This window comes from Chrysemys picta, chromosome 3 (genome assembly GCF_011386835.1).
Source record: "Chrysemys picta bellii isolate R12L10 chromosome 3, ASM1138683v2, whole genome shotgun sequence".
Classification (NCBI taxonomy): Eukaryota; Metazoa; Chordata; order Testudines; family Emydidae; genus Chrysemys; species Chrysemys picta.
In genome coordinates, this window is record NC_088793.1 from 83565748 (window position 1) to 83585050 (window position 19303).

Sequence of the window (19303 nt, forward strand, 5' to 3'; positions counted from 1 at the left end):
GTGGACTACAGCCCACTTCTTTGGATGCGTATGTGTTAGATATAGGTGCACTGAATGGTGGATAGATTAGTTGGAGTTGGAAGACTTGTAACTGTGATATGAGGAGAGGTGCATGTGTACCTCAAGGGATCAAGTATGCCAATGTTCTGTTCTGTAGGTGAGTCAGTAGCAGTGACTTCTCATTATGGGGATTTTCAGCAGTCCAATGGCATACATGACTGCGATCTCCTGTAAACAGTGAGTGGGGGAAGTGAAAGCAATGTCTCAGAAGGAATACTCCTGGCAATGGTAAAGGGGTGGTAACATTTAGCAACTTTGGGGTGATTTGTGCAGGCTCAGGTTTTGAGTTTAGACAGCTTCTGTTCGCTACGCCTTGCTCTAACACAAGTTTTGTTTTGTGCTCAGTATCCAGTGCAGTCTGTATCCACACTATTTGTATCAATTGTAAGAGTAGGGTACTAATATGTGCTATTGATGTGTTGGGGCATCACCTGAAGAGGGCAGAGTTAAGGTTATGTTATGGAAGTAATGTGTATCGTTACTCTCCATTTGCTAGTTTTCAGAGATTTGAGCGCTGGTAACTTGATGTTCTGAAACGGCACTAGGCATCACTGGACAACCTTAAGTCGGAATTAAACATTTTGGGCAGTTAATTTCCTATTTTTATTTAAAATAACTTCTCAGTATCCCTATGTTTTAAAGCTCAGTTCTCCCCATTCCACTGCCGCTGGCTCCATGGAAATGATTATATAGAACACAGAAGACATTGTCTGCATGTTAGTGACTTCAATGCCCATGAATCATCTCATCTCTCTGCCAACCTAGACAGCCCAGTCCTCCCTCCCCAGCAATGGAGGAGTGGGCATCGACAGGGGCCTCAAAGGTTGAGGAGCTGGGCAGAAGATAAAGGAACAGTGCAGCCACTGACATGGAGTCAGCAGGGGTGTATTTTAAAGAGTGGACAGTAATGGTTCGGACACATGGATGTGGGAGGCAGAACTGAAGCCCCTCTACATCCTACACTGTACAACTCTGACCATGTTCCTTTCCTCCCCACACTATCCTGCACTGCTCTGACCTCCATTTCCCCCCTAGAAGAAGCAGCATTGAGGGGGAAAGGTGACCCTGAAGTTCCTTCCCTACTGATGGGGGCAGCAAGAGGATCAAGGGGAGTTCTGGGTTCCTTCCACTGATCAGGAAGCAGTACAGGGAAGGGGAGCCACTGATGGAACAGGAATTGTTGGGTGATGCAGGGCCGGAGGGGTGTAGCTGTAGGGGAGTACGGTGGGAGTGAAAGAGGGAGCAGATGGCTCCATTTCTTTCCCCTCCATGTATGTCACAGGAGGAGAAGGTGCCATAAAGAAATGTATAATGAACTGTGTTAGACAAATGTATATTAAACAACATTAGAGAAGTATATATATATTTAACAGTGTCATAAGAAAGCGTAAAAGGGAATTATTCTGCTTTCTGTATGTGACTTCTTGACACAGCTTTCAAAGGTTGGAAAAAAATGAAAAAGTTGTTTTGTGTCTTATCTGCAGCAGATTCTTGATATGTGTGGATAACAGGATGAAGCGAACCATACAATGTGTAATTTACTAGTAAGACAGAGTAGGGAGGATAAACACTGACTGGGCAGAACTAATCAGCAACTCCAAGGCCATAAAAAGCAAATAAATAACAAGATAACTGTTGTAAGAAATAATGAATACATGGAAACAATGCTTAAAAAATATATATATGAGGGATCAATTGGAGTTTTAGCAGAATAAGTAAAAAGGTATTAAAAATAGATTTTAAATTAAATGTTTATAATTGAGGTAGTTTTGATAATTTGAACCTGTGCAATGTTACAAGACAATGTATAAATGGTGTGCGGTTAATAAACGGGGGTGGAGCAACACAGGACTTACACCAGAATGGACCAGCATGGATCTAATGATGACAGAAAGCCTACCTTTGCCCCGGGACTGAACAACTGATCTTTATGCTATTCTCATCTAACTGCTTTATGCTTAGTTGTCCTAAATTTTTCTTATTAAAAGCTTTAAAATCAGCTAAGCTTGGGCCTGGTCCCCACTAAGTCCCCAAATCGGACTAAGGTACGCAAATTCAGCTACGTTAATAACGTAGCTGAATTAGAAGTACCTTAGTCCGAACTTACCGCGGTCCAGACGCGGCAGGAAGTCTCCCCCCGTCGATGCCGCGTACTCCTCTCGGCGAGCTGGAGTACCAGCGCCGACTGTGAGCACTTCCGGGATCGATCCGGGATCGATTTAGCACGTCTTAACCAGAAGCGATAAATCGATCCCAGAACATCGATGGCGTGCCGCCGGACCCGCCGGTAAGTGAAGACTAGGCCTTAGTAACTGGCATGGAGAGTGCTTTTAACCCAACAATACCCAATTTCCCATCCTATGGTTCTGCTGTGCCCACACTTTTGAGTTCCTTAAGACCAAATGGTCCCTTTGATGATGATCCCTTATTTGTTAAGGAATCATAGAAAGTTACATTTTTTGGAAACCCAGTTCTTTGTTCAAATTCTACTCACTGAAACTGGGTTTTCAAAAACAGTGTTTGGATGATCCCTTACACTAATAAGGTTTTGCCTAGGGGTGTGCTGGGCCCTCAGTAGTTGTGCCAGAGCACAGCCCTAAGTGGCAAAGGGGCAGACGCTGCACCATGTCAACCCCACTTCCGTTGCCTGCACTGCTCTGATACCACCCTCACTGCTCCACCACCGCACCCCCCATATTCCCTAGCTCTGCACCAAAAAAGTTGAGAATCTGAAAATGTTATGAGCACATTAGGGGGGTTGTGTTACAGTTAACTCCTTGACCAGATGACTCAGTGACTTGCTTCCTCTAATCACATACAGTCCCATTGTTCAGGAAACAGGCAAGGAGCATGAGTCATGATTACACTACCTTAACTTCTTACTAGTATCTTTCATTTTCCCTCTAATTAATTAATACTAATTGCTTTCACAATACTTCTAAATCAGACTCCCTGTGGATTTTAGAGCACTTTAAAATATTGGCTCTTAACCCAGAAACTTTAGTCTTCAGGCAAAACTTCCACAAGGAGCCACTTCAGACTGAAGACAGAGAACTAACGTGCACAACGCAGATTCTCTCAGAACTGCCAGTGGTAAGGCCTAAGCTCATAGTACATGCATGCTGCTTAGGTAGATGCTCAGCATGTCATCGTCAGCTACCCAGTTAGAGTGAACAGAGGCTGACTGAAAACCCTCCAGCTTGCAACAAGCTTTAGTCTTGCTACACATGCATGTTTCACTCTTTGGCTTGTCAGTATGGCTCCAGCTGACCGGTCTAAATTTAACCTTCAATAACTTCCGAACCATTGCTTCCCAAAAAAGGCAGTGAGGGCCACACACTAACTGAGGTCAATTCTGAGCAGGTGAGATCAGTTTGGGGAGATTTACAGTCAATCAGGCTCACATGTACAGAACAAAACCCCTTCAGAATTGCCAGGAAATTGTTGTAAACATCTAACTTTAAGGTGACTTTATCTTAGGGACCCTATTGCTCAAATAACCCCAAATTGGCCCACTAATGCTACCCTATACTCCCATAATGCACAGTAAATTTCTACATAATCTGAGGCAGCATAGGTATGTTAGACTATTTAGGATAGTCACTTACAGTTTGAAAGATGACTATCAACCTTAACGATAGCAGAACTGCTGCTCTGCTATACCACTCCAGAGAGAGAATGGGGAATGAGAAAAGGGGTATAAGTCACCATCCAAGAAGAGCTTTCTGCAGCAGACTTTGACAGATATGATTCTGTGACCAACTTATATGCAACAGCTCAGCTGGAGGAGAACAAATGAAAAATTCAGTTTTCAAAAAAAAATTATACTGGAAGTAACTTTTTTTTTTTTAAAAAAGACAAGTCTCAAGCAAATCGGCAATTTTGCTCTGTATAAATTAGCAATTTTAAAAATTAGAATTTTAACTTTAAAACAGTATATAAATGCTAAACTATTAAGTTATATACTTTGGTTGTATTACTTCCCATTTGTCACAGCTCTAATAAAGTTCACTATTGCTGACCTCAGGAAAGTAAAGACTGTAAACAGGATGTGTTATCTTTGATTTGGTTTCCAGAAGGGCCCGCTCCTTTCGCTGTATACTTTGCTGTAATTCTTGCCACTCCTGTTGAAGACAACAAGGATTTAAAGAGTTACTTTAGTCATCTCTTCTCCTATTAAAAATGAAATCCCAGCACATCAAGAACAGCACACAGACAGTATGGTAAATGCCTGTGCTAAGCTTCATATTGTACAAAAAACAGGCAAGTGTAGATAGGGTTCAAATTCTAAAGCCTGATGCTTAAAAATCAAATGGCAGCGAAATACATGAGCCCAGCCATATGGACACTTCTGAAAATGTGCTCGCTCCTTGTAAAAATCTGCAAGGCCACTAAATTATTCTCCCTCGAATCACTCTTCAAAACTTACTTTTTCAGTGTTGCCTACAAAATACTCATCAAGGGCTAAGCAGTTGGTTGGCCACGACCATTGTTCAAGACACTTAATTATCTCACTACTACCTCGTGCTCACCCTGTTTGTTGCATCCAACTGTTTTCTCTTATCTTATACTTAGACCGTAAGATCTCTGGAGAAGGGGCTACTATTTTATTGTGTGAGACCCAAGCACAGCAAGCCTCTTGGAGCCAATAGAACCCAAATTCACAATAATTCTAACTTACCAAATGTCATATACAAACTTATATACACACACATACTTATCCCACTGCTATGTGTGTGTAAAATGAATTATATGATGCATAATAGCTACTGTGCGTCAAGGATTTAAAATGTATGGGGAGGTTTCATACTGAAATCTCACAGTATCAAAGTTGATTAACTGTCAAATTAAGTTGAAAAACTTTAGTACATTCTTCTGCTAAAATTGAAGTTTTCATTTCTCTTGTCCTGTAATTTTAACATTTCTCTCTTTCCTTTCGGTTAGGGAACACTGCACTAAGGGGCATGCATCATGGCAACCCTCACACTGGAAGGGGAAGGCTTGATAGGATTTTCTCCTGAGAGAGTTGATCCTACTACTTCATCCTTGTGTTGTTCAGCCTGAGGTGGTTGCTAAAGAGATACAAATATGTTTTCCCCACAACTCCAGAGGCAGAATTACCCTTCACCACAAAGTGAGACTTACAGCTTCATCATCTTTGTTTTGTTTCTCATCTTGTTCTCTGTCAGAGTCTCTTTCACTTCCATCATCTCTTTCACTTTGAGAGTCCCTGTTAGTTTCTTCTTCATCAGACTCGCTTCCTTTATCAGAAAGTTCTTCATCTTCCTCCCTTATTACAACTTCCTAAACAAAAACAAAACAATCTGTTATTCCCATGGGCAGCATTCCTGTGCTCCAAGTCTGAAGTCCATGGGCTCTTAAGTCTCACTTGAGGACTAGTACCTAATATGTGACACTGCAATGCCATGTGGGTACTGCATTGTTTAAGATAGGGTTCTTTGAACGAAATGTAAAACAGATTTCAAGACCATTTCTGGTTGATATATGGGGGGAATTAACATCCTAAAGTACTAAAAGAGTTGTGACGTCAGAGACAGCAATACTGAAAGACTTAATAGCTGGGATATTTGTCCACTATTTAGGAACTACCAATTTTTAGTTCACTATTGTGAGTCCCCCATTATACCACTTTTCATTACTAATACGTGAAGTGCTCTAAAAATCCGGTTCTGTATTCACATGTTATTGGGTGGTTAACCCCTTTAGGGGGAGTTAGGGCCCAGTCTACCCATGATGGGCGTAAGGAGAACAAGCCCATCTCAGCCCACCTGTAAATAATTTATTGCTTAAGTGGCTGGTTGGCATCTAATTGGCTAACAAGCACATGGATCTGATAAAAGGCAACCAGCATTCAGGTGTTCCTAAGGGAGAGGAGCTCCCACAGAACAGAGCAAGAGAACTCCCAGGACAAGGAATTTAGGGAGGAACTTCCCACATAGCTGTAGGGAGCCCAGCCTGCAAGGAGCTTCGTGCTGCCTGGAGAATAGCTGCCATCAGCAAGGCCCTGCAGTGGCCCTGGCTCCATTGAAGGAAATACGATTGAAAGTGCCTTGCAGATAAAGTGCTTGAGAGTGGGATGAATAGACTCAGGCAGGACTGAAACTCAGATGAAATGTGTCTTCTAGGTAAGAAGCCCGGGTAAAGGACTTACTTGAATTTATTACATTTTCCGTTAATAAGTGATTCCCTCTAAAAGGGACATCGTTTGATACATAAAAGCCTTGCTAATTTTATTGATAACCTAATCAGGCGCATCCATAGCAAAGCACATGGCCACAGGGGGGCAAGCAGGGACAGCACACACCTTTTACACAGCAATACATCATTTGAAAAAGAACCATCTCTTCTCCTCCCCTGTATCTTCTTCAACATTAATGTCACGCTCTAATTGAATTTCTCTAAGAATTGGTGTTTCAGTCGTGTTTGTCATTCCCTTAGTATTGGGCTAATTTTTTTAACTGTTAAACAAAAATACCTTTCATCCATATGCTCCCAATTCACTAACAAAGCCCAGGAAGAAGCAAATCAAACCAGAGCAGAGGGAGAGTTACTCCTTACACACCTTTCTAACGTGTTCATAAAAAAAACTGTTATGGGGACTTCAATTTGGGAAACACATGCAGGTCTCCTACAGCCAATACCAAAACACCATTAGAGTTTCTAAAAGTCAGATAATTTTTTAACACAAAAATTATTGCACCCAACATGAGGTAACTATTGTGAACCTCTTTGTGGCAATTAGAGATGAACTAGTCATTGAACTGGAAGTTGGTAGTTGTCTTGGGATCAGTGATTGTTTACCCATATTTAATGTAACCAGATCATGGAGAAAAGTCCCAACCAGTAAAATACACACAACATAGTGCTTCAAAAAGGGATAATTTTCCAAAGAAGAAGAAAAGTAAGAGTAGAATTGATTGGGAGGAAAAAGGTGAATGAAAACTTGAAGTTCTTTAGGAAGACTTTGGTTAGATGGCCAAAAAGCTACAATCAAGAAAGACTTTGCGAAAAGTCCCTCCTGGTACAGTGAGAAAGCGAAGGCAGCAATTATATATATATATATATATATATAAAACAAATGCAAAAAAGGGATGTTGATAGCAATTGATATAAATTAAGAGTTACGGAATTGTAGACACTGATAAGGGAAACTAATGACATCAAAGAAAAAAATCCAAGTCACGAAGGGGCTAAGGACAGTAAAAACAAAATTCCTTAAGTATATTAGGAACAAAAGAAAACCTAACAATGGCCCATTACTCGGGAGACATAGTAAATAGTTAATGATGCACAAAGGTGGAAGAATTCAATAAATACTTCTGCTCTGCATTTGGAAAGAAGTGGGATGATGTACATTCCAGTCCCATAGTAACTAAACAGGATGTTATTTAACATTTGCCAAGAATAAATATTTTTAAATCAGCAGACCTGGACAACTTACACCGAATTGTCTTAAAGGAGTTGGCTGTATAGATCTCTGGCTTGTTGATGTTAATTTTTAATAAATTTTGGAATGCCGGGGAAATTCCAGAAGACTTGAAGAGTGCTAGCATGACAATAATCAGAAGATGGGAAGCAGGATGACCCAGGTAATTATAGGCCAGTTAGTCTGACATCAATCCAGGCAAAGTAATGGAAAAGCTGACATGGGATTCTATTAACAAAGAATTAAAGGATGGAAATATAATTAATGCTGGTCAACAAGGCTTTATGGAAAACCGGTCTTGTCAAACAAACCTGATTTCATTCTTTAAGATTAAAAGTTTTATTGATAAAGATAACTGCACAGATGTAATATAGTTAGACTTTTGTAAGGGGTTTGACTTAGTACTGTATGACATGCTGATTAAAAATGAGCACTATACACTATCAATAAAGCATGTTAAATTGATTAAAACTACTAAACAGACCTCAAATAGTAATTGTTAATGTGGAATCATCATAGAATGGGGATGTATCTAGTAGAGTTCAACAAGGATCAGTACTAGGCCCAATGTTATTCATTACTTTTATCAATGATCTGGAAGTAAATATAAACTTATAGCTGATAAAATTCAGAGATGACACACAGAGTGATGGAGAGGTAAATGATGACAGGGCAGTCAGAGCAACCCGGATCTCTTGCTAAGCCGGGCCAATTCAAAACAAAGTTTTTTTAATATAGCCAAATGGAAGGTTGTATACCTAGGAACAAAGAATGCAGCCCAACCTACAAAATGGTAGACTGTATTCTGGAAAACAATACCTCTGAAAAAGATCTAGGGGTCATAATGGACAAGTGACTCAACAGGAGGTCTCAGTGTGGTGATGTTGCAAAAAAGGCTAATGTGATCCTTGGATATATAAACAAGGGAATAGGAATAGAGAAATTATTTTACTTCTTTTATTGATGAGAACAATATTGAAATACTGCATTCACTTCTGGTGTCACATTTTTAAAAGTATGTTGAAAAATTGGAGGGGGTGCAAAAAGAGCCCCCAAAATTATTTGAGAGTTGAAGAAACTACTTTACGCTGAGAAATTTAAGGAGCTCAATCTGTTTAGTTTATCAAAAGAAGATTATGAGGTGACTTGATTACAGTGTGTAAGTACCTTCCCAGGGGGAAAATATCGGTACTAAAGGGCTCTTTAACCTAGCAGAAAAAGGCCTAACAAGGATCAGTGGATAGAAGTTGAAGCCAGACAAATTCAAATTTTTAATAATGAGGGTGATTAACTACTGATTAACTACTAAAACAAACTACCATGGGAAGTGGTGGGTTCTTCTTCTCCTGAAGCCCTCTAATCAAGACCGGATGCCTTTTTAGAAGATATGCTTTAGTTCAGGCGGGCAAACTTTTTGGCCTGAGGGCCACATCTGGATATGGAAATTGTACAGCAGGCCATGAATGCTCACGGTTCCCAGCCAATGAGAGCTACAGGGGCGGCGCTTGGGGCAGAGGCAGCGTACGGAGCCTTCTGGCTGCGCCTACGCCTAGGAGCCAGAGGGGGGACATGCTGCTGCGTCTGGGAGCCGCACAGAGCCTCAGCACATGCGGAGCAGGGCAAGCCCCAGACCCTGCTCCCCGTCAGGAGCCAGAGGGCCAGATTAAACGTCTGAAGGGCCGGATGTGGCTCCCGGGCCGTAGTTTGCCCACCCCTGCTTTAGTCAAACTCAAGTTCCTGACACTCAATATAGGGATAACTGGGTGAAATTTAATGGCCTGAGATATACAGGAGGTCAGACTAGGTGATTTAACGGTCCCTTCTGGCTTTAAAATCTTTCAATGAAATACCCCATTAGCTTGCTTTTGCTTCTGCTGCTTTGGCTGCTGCAATGGAGGAGGAGCAGGTTTCTTTTTCAAAGGTTTCTTTTTCTTTGATTTTGAAGCCTTCTTGGTTCCTTTATTCTTTTGCTGCCATCCTTTGTTCTTAACTTTGTTGGCATCTCCTTGCTGTAAGAAAACATGGTGGTTAAATAGTAGGCAGATTAAACTACACTAAATATTTTAACTTGAGGCAGCCATCTTCATATGCTTCAAATGTTTTAAGATATGCTCCTACTTTAAAAGCTAAGTCCTACTGGATATTTGTGTAGGACTTTGTGAAAAGATCCATCTCAAGTACACGAATGAGTCACTCAAAATCTGAATGAAGGTTCATTTCTTCAACTAGGGGTAAGTCTACACTTACCGGAGGGTCCGGCGGCAGGCAATCGATGTTCTGGGATCGATTTATCGCGTCTGGTTTAGACGCGATAAATCGATCCCGGAAGTGCTCGCCGTCGACGCCAGTACTCCAGCTCGGCGAGAGGAGTAGGCGGCATCGACGGGGGAGCCTCCCTGCCACGCCTGGACCCGCGGTAAGTTCAGACTAAGGTACTTCGAATTCAGCCACGTTATTAACGTAGCTGAATTTGCATACCTTAGTCCGAAGTGGGGGGTTAGTGGGGACCAGGCCTAGGAAGCAGAGGCACTGTAATATAGTCTAATTCTCAACTTACCCCATCCTCTGTAGGTTGCTCTTCTGCTGCGCAGGTGGACTGTTCCTTTTCAAACACTTCCTGATTAGGGAGGAAATGAAGTCTTAATCTTTGTCTGTGCCAACCAGCACTGATGCTTAGAGAATTACACTGTCACTTGGATATTAAAGTAAATTTAACTAGACTAAATCTGAGGGGTTTTGTTCATTATTGAGAATTCTGTTTTCACGGATAACCATAAGACACTAATTGACCAGTATGAAACAGATTAAGCAAAATTTCAACCCTTTGTATAGGATTTTACCAACACTAGCATAGTTCATCTATTTAAAAATTCTCAGAATAATTACAGGGCTGTCTTGTGCTGAAAGATTTTCAGTAAAAGCTATGTTATCCGGCCCTGTACCAGCCAGCAAGCTCTATAAATTGGCATTTCTGATCTTCATTGAAAGTCCATTTTATAGTCTGGTCAGTGCGGTGCCAGCAGGCTCCCTACCTGCCTCCGCGTGGCTCCCTGGAAGTGGCGACATGTCCCTGCTATTACTAGGCAGAGGCACAGCTAGGTGGCTCTCTGCGCTGCCCCCATCCGGTCCCGCATGCTGGCTCCACAGCTCCCCTTGGCCGGGAACCGCAGCCAATGGGAGCTGTAGGGGTGGCGCCTGCAGGCGGAGGTAGCATGCAGAGTCGCCTAGCTGCGCCTCCACATAGGAGCAGCAGGGACATGTCACTACTTACAGGGAGCCACCCAAAGTGACCGTCGCCCAGATCCGGCACCCCACACCCCCTGCCCCAACCCTCTGCCCCAAGCCCCCTTCTGCACCCAAACTCACCCTCTCTTAGTTAACCGGAATTTTTCACTTACTGGCATCCCTCACACCCCAAACATGCAGGATTACAAAGCTTTTACTGTACTTATGCTATAAAATGTGAAAATTCTGTATCACAAAAGTAAGCAATAGTAGTAAAATGCAAATTCTACCCCAGTTACAAGAATATTAAGAAACAGGAACTCAATATTTATCTTGTCATTCATGGATCCAGGAGCACAAATCAAGCCAGAAATATCAATGTTTACATTAGTAAAACATAATACTCTTTATCTGTCTCCCTCTAGAAGCTCAGAAGTGTCTGTAGGTGGAAAATTTTTCATTTGTTACTTACACAGGAAGATACTAGTTATCTGGCACAAAACAAATTCAGACATTTAATTTGCTATAGCAAATTGTTCTATATTAAGAGGGAAAATCTGATTTACTGCATGAAAAAATTAGAGTTGCCAATGAACATTCAAATTTTGGACACTAATATCTGTTCACTTTTTCAACCATAGTAAGTTTAAACGTACCGTTAAACATGATTAAAGAGGTGGGTTTTTTTGGTTTTGGTTTTTTGACACAGCAGTCATGGTAAAAGTGACTGAATTTTACATTTCTGTGCATATTGTCAAGGTTATGGTGCATAGCAAATTCATCTAAGTTGCTGTATTGGTACATATTGTATGTGCCTAAACATACAACTATCCAAAACACTCTATTTACCAGTGAGATTCAATCTCCTCAATTTTATTTCATACATACTTAATATAATTACACAAAGTTATGTTAAACATTGTTAAGGTTGTAAAGTCAAGCATTCAGAAGTTAGGAAATACCAGAATTGAGATTATCTGTACAACCTAAATTCAGCCCCCTTGAGAGTATGAATTATGATACCATCTTCAATTTCATGATCACATACCACTGGGTTTTACAGGACCCCTGCCTTGCCTCATTCAGAGTACAAAATGGACCGTGCTCCACTGATGAATATCTATTCAATATTGTGTATTATCCTCATTGTTCAATGTGTGGACCTAGGCTTTATTTACTACGCACAATTCAAACCCTGCTCTAAAGACAGAATTATTAGTTTCCTAAAGGGATTTTCTATCGAGCTTATCATTACAGTATGTGTGCTTCAAACAGTAAATTAATTTATCTTCACAAAACCCCTGTGAGGTGATAGTATGGTTTTATCCCCATTTTATAGCTGAAAAACTGAGCTAGAGAGAGATTAAGGTCAAAAGCATCCACTAATTTTGGATGCCCAGTTGAGACACCAAGGACCTGTGCTTTCAGACTATATAGCATTGTATAGCACTTAACATATTCAAGCACAGCTCTCATTGACTTAAATTGGAGTTGAGTACTCAACTCTTCTGCAAATCAGGCCCCAGGGTATCATGCTGGGTGACAGAAAATGAGGAACACAATTAATGAGCACCTGTAAAAAGTATGGTTTCAGTGACATGCCCAGCATCACACAGGAACTCCATGGCACTTGAATGATCCCCTGAAGAATAGGACTCTATCCAGTCAGGGTATTCCTATTCTTCAGGGGATCATTCAAGTTCCTTAACCAGGAGAGGTTTCAGAGTAGCAGCCGTGTTAGTCTGTATCCACAAAAAGAACAGGAGTACTTGTGGCACCTTACAGACTAATAAATTTATTTGAGCATAAGCTTTCGTGGGCTACAGCCCACTTCATTGGATGCATTATATATATATATATATATATATATATATATTCCTACTGTATTTTCCACTACATGGATCTGATGAAGTGGGCTGTAGCCCACGAAAGCTTATGTTCAAATAAACGTGTGTGTGTGTATGTGTATACACACACACACACACACACACACACAACATGAAACAATGGGTGTTACCATACACACTAGAAGGAGAGTGATCAGTGCAGGAGAGAAAAAACTGTTTGTAGTGGTAATGAAAATGGCCCATTTTCAGCAATTGACAAGGAGATATGAGGAACTGCAGGTTTTTTTTCCCAACCTTCCTACTGTCCCCTCCACCCCCCTACAGTTCCTCACTTCTCCTTGTCAATTGCTGGAAATGGGCCATTTTCATTACCACTACAAACAGTTCTTTTTCTCTCCTGCTGATAATAGCTCACCTTAACTGATCACTCTCCTTATAGTGTGTATGGTAACACCCATTGTTTCATGGTGTGTGTGTGTGTCTTCCTACTGTGTTTTCCACTAAATGCATCTGATGAAGTGGGCTGTAGCCCACGAAAGCTTATGCTCAAATAAATTTGTTAGTCCCTAAGGTGCCACAAGTACTCCTGTTCTTTTAACCATGAGACACCCTCTTCCCGTCCCTTTCTGCAATGCCTTGCCTTATTCACTACACACCTTCCAGCTTCTGCAACAAATGAGGCAGAAGTCTTACAGACAGCAGCCTCCTTTACTACACAACCCTGATTCATCCCCAGAACAGGTCCACCCAATGCACTGAATAAGACAGGAATCCTGTGGGGAAAAAATAGTACGTGATCATGAAATGTATGACTATCATAATCCTCCCAATGAAGCTGAATTAAGGCAATTACAGTTAATTTATGCTGAACAATCCGTTCCACCTTGCATTTTGCTGTGATGCTGGGAGAACCTTTCCCAGATCTGAAGAAGAGTTCTGTGTGGCTGGAAAGCTTGTCTCTCTCATCAACAGAAGTTGATCTAATAAAATATACTGTTTTCACACCTCAGCTCATAGACCCACCTTGTCTCTCCCATAACCTGGGTCCGACATGGCTAAAACTACGCTGCATATAAAGTTCCACAAAGTCATAAGCAACTGTAAATGGGGTCTTAGAATGGGAAGTACCAGGCAACCTTAACAAAAAGCAGTGCTACTGCTGCTGCCTATCATAAAGAGTATCTAAGGCAATACTATGTCTGGGGAGTACGTATGTTCAAAATCCCTGCTTTCAAAGCGAAAACTAAACTAAACTAAATCTTAATTATGGAGCCATGACTGGCAACTCCATTCCTAATTTTGCATTCTTGGAAGGAGATGTCTGCCCTTATAGTCTATTTTTTAGTGCTTTATCAACATTTTACACATGCCTTGTAAACTTCTAGATGGGACTACTGTAATATGTGCTATACGGTGCTTGTGAAAGAGTGGGATGTGTGTGCACAAAACTGTAGATTATTTTCTATTGTAACATTTATTTTCTATTGTGCATTGAAGACTTCTAACCTTGCCCCAGGCAATACTATTGAACTGTATTGCAGATAGCCACCCTGCCCAGGAAAGTTGCTTACTGAAAGAGCAATCTGAAGCCATCAACTTTGATAGTTTCCTCAACAGCTGGCCCAACTGCCCTAAACAATGCATTTTCTACACAGAAGTGCCCTTTAGATCTGCAGCCTATCAGCTTGGTCACATGGCAAAAGGAGAGACTGAAAGATGGGACAGGCCACTTCAACATACAAGCTGGACATGCAGAGGAATGAGATGACAGGAAATGTTCTATCTAGCCTGAAAAGCAGACAAACTTCCAATTCACAGAACGTGTGAGAGCAAACAATCTCAGGATTGTTTTCTAAGATCTGTAATTCTTGAATTCTTTTAAGAGTAAAGTAATTATGGTTAAAAAATTCCTTTGTGTTCCTTGCTTTTGCGTCACATTGTCTGCAATGAGGTTAAACTAGAAGCCCTGGGTGACCACATCTAGATGGAACTGAGGGAGTATGCATAAGCAACTGGGATCTGTGGAGATCTGAGGTACTGGGACAGGGGTCTTTGGCAGCTGGACTGTATTGCAAAGGCATAGCGGGACTGCATAGTCCCACATCCCAAGGAAGGGCCCAGACAGGGGTCAAAGCCTGGGGAGTATACCCGAGAGATTCCGGGCTAGAAACAGTGACTAGATGCTACCCAGACACAGTAGTTGGGTCCACTCATAACAGACTGATGTCCGTACAGTGTAATACCAGGCCAGGTTGTGACAGTGCTACACTTGAAAGCCAACTATAAATTACAGCTGATGCAAAATGCAGCAGCCAGATTGCTAGGTGGCATTAGTTGTAGAGAGCACGTTAAACCAATCCTTTATATATTGCTGCATCTTTTAATTCACTTTTGGGTACAGTTGAAGGTGTTGATATCAATCTTTAATATTTGACATGTTTTGGGTCCTGGCTATATCAGAAAATGTGAAAAATCGGGATGGGGTGGGGGGTAATAGGAGCCTATATAAGAAAAAGACGCAAAAATCGGGACTGTCCCTATAAAATCGGGACATCTGATCACCCTCATTCTAACGGTTCAAAAATGCAAACATTGAGGTGCTACCAGCAAGGCATATTCAGTGGAGGACCACAGACTCTAAAGTTTGCTCTTCTGTTGATCTGAGGATGCCAAGGCGTTTTAGGTTTGAGGCACAATGCAAAGCTCCATTTATACTGGATTTTGACTGAAGGGCGGAGTCATGAATGTTTACACTCTGGAGCTTGTCAGGTGGAGAATCTCTTTAGTTTCTGGGTGGTTTTTTAAACCTAGAAACAACGTTAAGGACATTTTAAAAAAAAACTGAAAAATTTTCAAACATCACACAATCCAGATGTTTAGACTTTGAAATGTAGCATCAACCACTGCTACCCATTCTGCAACTACAGTTTATCTTCTTTAAGGTATTCTATAAGGTGACAATATTATAGCTATACAAGTTATAGATTATTTCCTTTTATTTATATGTCCCTACATGTATAATTTGGCATCCTGTTTGCCTCCTTCACTGCACATGTACAATAGACCAAAGATGAGAGAGGTTTCTTTAAGAGTTCTTAAGGCTATGTCTACACTAGAGACCTTACAATGGCACAGCTGTACTGATGCAGCTATGTGCTGCAAGATTGTTCGTGTAGCTACTCTATGCCAATGGGAGAGAGCTCTCTTGTCAACATAATGAAACCATCTCCAATGAGCGGCGGAAGCTATGTCAGAGAGAGAAGCTCTTCCACCAACATAGCACTGTGCACACTACCACTTATGCTGGGGAAACTTACGTTGCTATGGGGAGTGTTTTTCACACCCGAGTGACGTAAGTTTTGCTGACAAAAGTGGTAGCATAGACATGGCCTATGGCTATTTCTATGCTACAATCTTAAGTTGACTTACATTAGGTTGACTTACAGCGACTGCATTAATTACCCCAGTGGCTGATGTCCATACTATCCTCCTTCTGTCAGTGGTGTGTAGCCTCACCAGGAGCACTTCCACCAACTGAAGAGGGGCAGTGTGGGGGACTGAGAGCCAGGACTCTCAGCTTCGTGCAGCTCCCCACTGGGAGCTTGGCTACTTTCTGGGATGTCTCGCCTCCGCGCTCCCAGCCAGAAGCAAGGTGGCAGCCCCTCGGGGGTTCTCGCCTCCGCGCTCCCAGACAGGTGTTGGGGGGCAGTGGCGCAGGGCTTCTCACCAGCCACTGGGGGCTTCCTGCCTTCCTGCTCCCAGAGAGGAGCTGCGGGGGCAGGGGAAACTGCCCGGGGCTTCTTGCCTACGGCAGGGAGATCCACCCTGGAAGTCTGGTCAGCTGCCGTGCTCCCAGCAGGGAGCCAGGACCCTGGAGGGCAGCACGGATGCCAGCGGGGAGCCCAGGTGGCAGACCAAGCCAGAAGCCTGGGTGGCAGCCCAGCTTGGAGCAGAGACCTGGCAGCAGCCAGGCTGGGGAGCTGGCTTTCTTGTCAATTTCACGGCTCAGGAACCATAAAATTGACAACAACGACAGCCAACAGGGGGATGTAAAGAACAGTGTCTACACAGACACTGCCTTACCCTAGCTACACCGACATAAGTCCTACGCCTCTTGTCGAGGTGGTTTTATTATGTCAGCATCGCTGATGAATTACATTGGTGGGAGGAACATTTCAGTGTCTACGCCTCCACTGTCTTCTCAACGAAAGCTGACTTTTGTCGACAAAACTGTGTAGTGTAGACAAGGCCTAAGTCTCTTTGCTCATAAGAATGTGGCAGTTCTTCTCTATACTGACAGTGATTCCTCTTTGTAGTCTTCATACTTTGAGGGCTGGTCTACACTGAAAATTTACACCAGCATAGCTACGTCTCTCAGGTGTATCAAAAATCCACACCCCTGAGAGATGCGGCTATGCTGACCTAACCCTCAGCAGGGGTGGGGAACCTCCAGCCCACGGGCCAGATCTGGCCTGCTGCCTAATTTAATCTGGCCTGCGGCATGTGTCTGCGCCGGAGGCCAGAAGCTCTGAGCCTCGGCACTGCCCTCCCCAGTCCCCCTGCAGCTTGTGGGCGGAGGGGAGATCAGGGAAGCTCCGCGTGCTGCCCCCGCCCCCAGCACTGGCTCCCATTGGCTGCAGTTCCCGGCCAATGGGAGCTGTCGGAGCAGCACCTGCAGGTGCGGGCAGCACACACAGCCCCCTGGCCCCTCCACCTAGGGGCCGGACATGCCGGCTGCTTCTGGGAGCAGTGCGGAGCCAGGACAGGCAGGGAGCTTGCCTTAGCTCCGCTGCACCGCTGACTGGAAGCCGCCTCAGGTAAGTGCTGCCCAGCTGGAGCCTGCACCCCGAACCCCCTCCCACACCCAAACTCCCATCCCAACACCCTGAACCCAGGTCGGAACCCCCCCCCGCACCCTAACTCCCTCCCAGAACCAGCCCTAAGCCCCTCCTACACTCCAAACCCCTTGGCCCCAGCACCCCAAACTCCTCATCCCCAGCCCCACCCCAGAGCCTGCACCCCCAGTCGGAGCCCTCACCCTCTCCCGCACCCCAAACCGCTGCCCCAGCCCATAGCCCGCTCCTGCACCAGCCCGTAGCCCGCTCCTGCACCCTGAATCCCTCATTTCTGGCCCCACCCTGAAACCTAGGGGAAGCACCGAGCCTCCGTATCCCCTGCAGGATTGTGTATGGCTTGCGACTGATTTTTTCTGTGGCCCCGATAGAAAAAAGGTTCCCTACTCCTGAACTACAATGGCAGGAGAACCCTCCTGTTGCTATGGTGAATGTCTACGCTGAAGCACTACAGCAGCGCAGCTGCAGCTGTTGTGTTTTAAAGTGCAGACATAGCTTAGGTGAATATTTTGCATTCAGCTACGGTGAACTGCTTTTCCATGTTAGCTCATGTACAGTACTTATAAGAACCATGGACAAAGAGACAGCTTTTCTCTACCCTTTACTGCCCACTTTTACCTGAACTTAGAGCTCTAAGCTAGAAGAATTACAACAAGAAAACAGAAGTCCTATATCTTTAGAAAAGGAAGTACAGAAGTGGTGAAAGTGTCCCTAAACCATGTTGTCACTTTACACCTGAACCTAAATCAGAAGGGACCCCACTGAAGGAGAAAGGACAGTTCAACTGCCAAACCTATTCTGTCAGTGACCTCTTCGCTGAGAAGTGAGGTTTTTACTCATGAAAGCTTTGCCCAAATAAATCTGTTAGTCTTTAAGGTGCCACCAGACTCCTTGTTGTTTTTGCCAACACGAGTTTCTCATGCCGCCCCACACACTTGGGAGACACTCTGGAAAACATCTCCAGCTCTCTCATAGTTCTCCTTCAAAACCCTCCTTAAAACTCTCCTTTGCTGTGATGCTTACAAAAATTTTGCCAACAGTAGGTGACTAGTGTGTAGAAACCACTGCTTATCATTCTGACCAATACTGTCTCACTGTTTTTCTTTTCTTTTTTTTTAACTCCCCCATCTGCCTGTATACATCTGTTGTCTCATCTTATACTTAGATTGGAAGCTCTTTGGGCCTTCTGTTGTGTGTTTGTACAGTGCCAAACACAGAAGAGTCCTGGTGTATGCCAGGTACTACGGTAACACAAATAACTAAAATGCCAACTATGGCAGTGATTTTTGTGACATGGACACCAATTAGAAGCTGGACACATACCGCTGACCCATTTCATATATCAAAGTTAGTGCTGAACAGCCATCGTATGAAAAATTTCAGCCACTACAAGTGAGAATCATGTTTGAATGGCTCTTTAGTCAGCTAGCAATTCTTTGATCAACATTTAAAAACTCAGTTTACAAAAAAAAAAAAAAAAAAAAAAAAAAAAAGAAGATATGTGCACGTGTGTTCTAGGCTGGTCTATGAAAAAGGAAAAACTGGTGTAGCACCCAGTGAGGGTGGGCTTTTTCCATCATTGTGCTGGGCTTTGTTGTACAATTCTGGGGACATGGCGTATGGTATCAAATCTTTGATTGTAATATCAACTAATGCTGAAGGTAACTTGGAAACAACACTATGTAAACTGAAGTGCTAGCTTGGAAATTAGCAACTGCAGCCAGCCTCCTGCAATGAGAAGCTTAGACTGGGAAAGACAACAACTGAAAAAGAAAAGGAAGAGTCAGCTAGAGAAGCATCCTGCAGGCTAACCAAGCAATGATGGATGCGGGAGGAAGCCCATTACTTCTGGTGGTGGCCAGGAACTAATG

At 43.1% G+C, this 19303-nt stretch overlaps 1 protein-coding gene across 2 annotated transcripts in view; it reads right to left on the bottom strand.

Annotated features, from left to right (window-relative positions):
- The window catches only part of SEC63 (SEC63 homolog, protein translocation regulator), a 118382-nt gene that overhangs the window by 9090 nt on the left and 89989 nt on the right, over nucleotides 1-19303 (bottom strand). Inside the window, exons 15-19 of one of the 2 annotated variants that reach the window (XR_010599571.1) lie at nucleotides 10065-10124; nucleotides 9358-9516; nucleotides 5206-5364; nucleotides 2365-4184; nucleotides 1240-2065 (exon numbers count right to left, since the gene is read on the bottom strand). Coding sequence is in view for 1 of the 2 variants with exons in the window: in XM_008164915.4 (XP_008163137.1) it covers nucleotides 4083-4184; nucleotides 5206-5364; nucleotides 9358-9516; nucleotides 10065-10124 (480 nt within the window). In the remaining variant the exon portion in view is untranslated. Of the gene's footprint in view, nucleotides 1-1239; nucleotides 2066-2364; nucleotides 4185-5205; nucleotides 5365-9357; nucleotides 9517-10064; nucleotides 10125-19303 lie in introns of those variants that run through there. The other variant, XM_008164915.4, reaches the window with a different exon arrangement.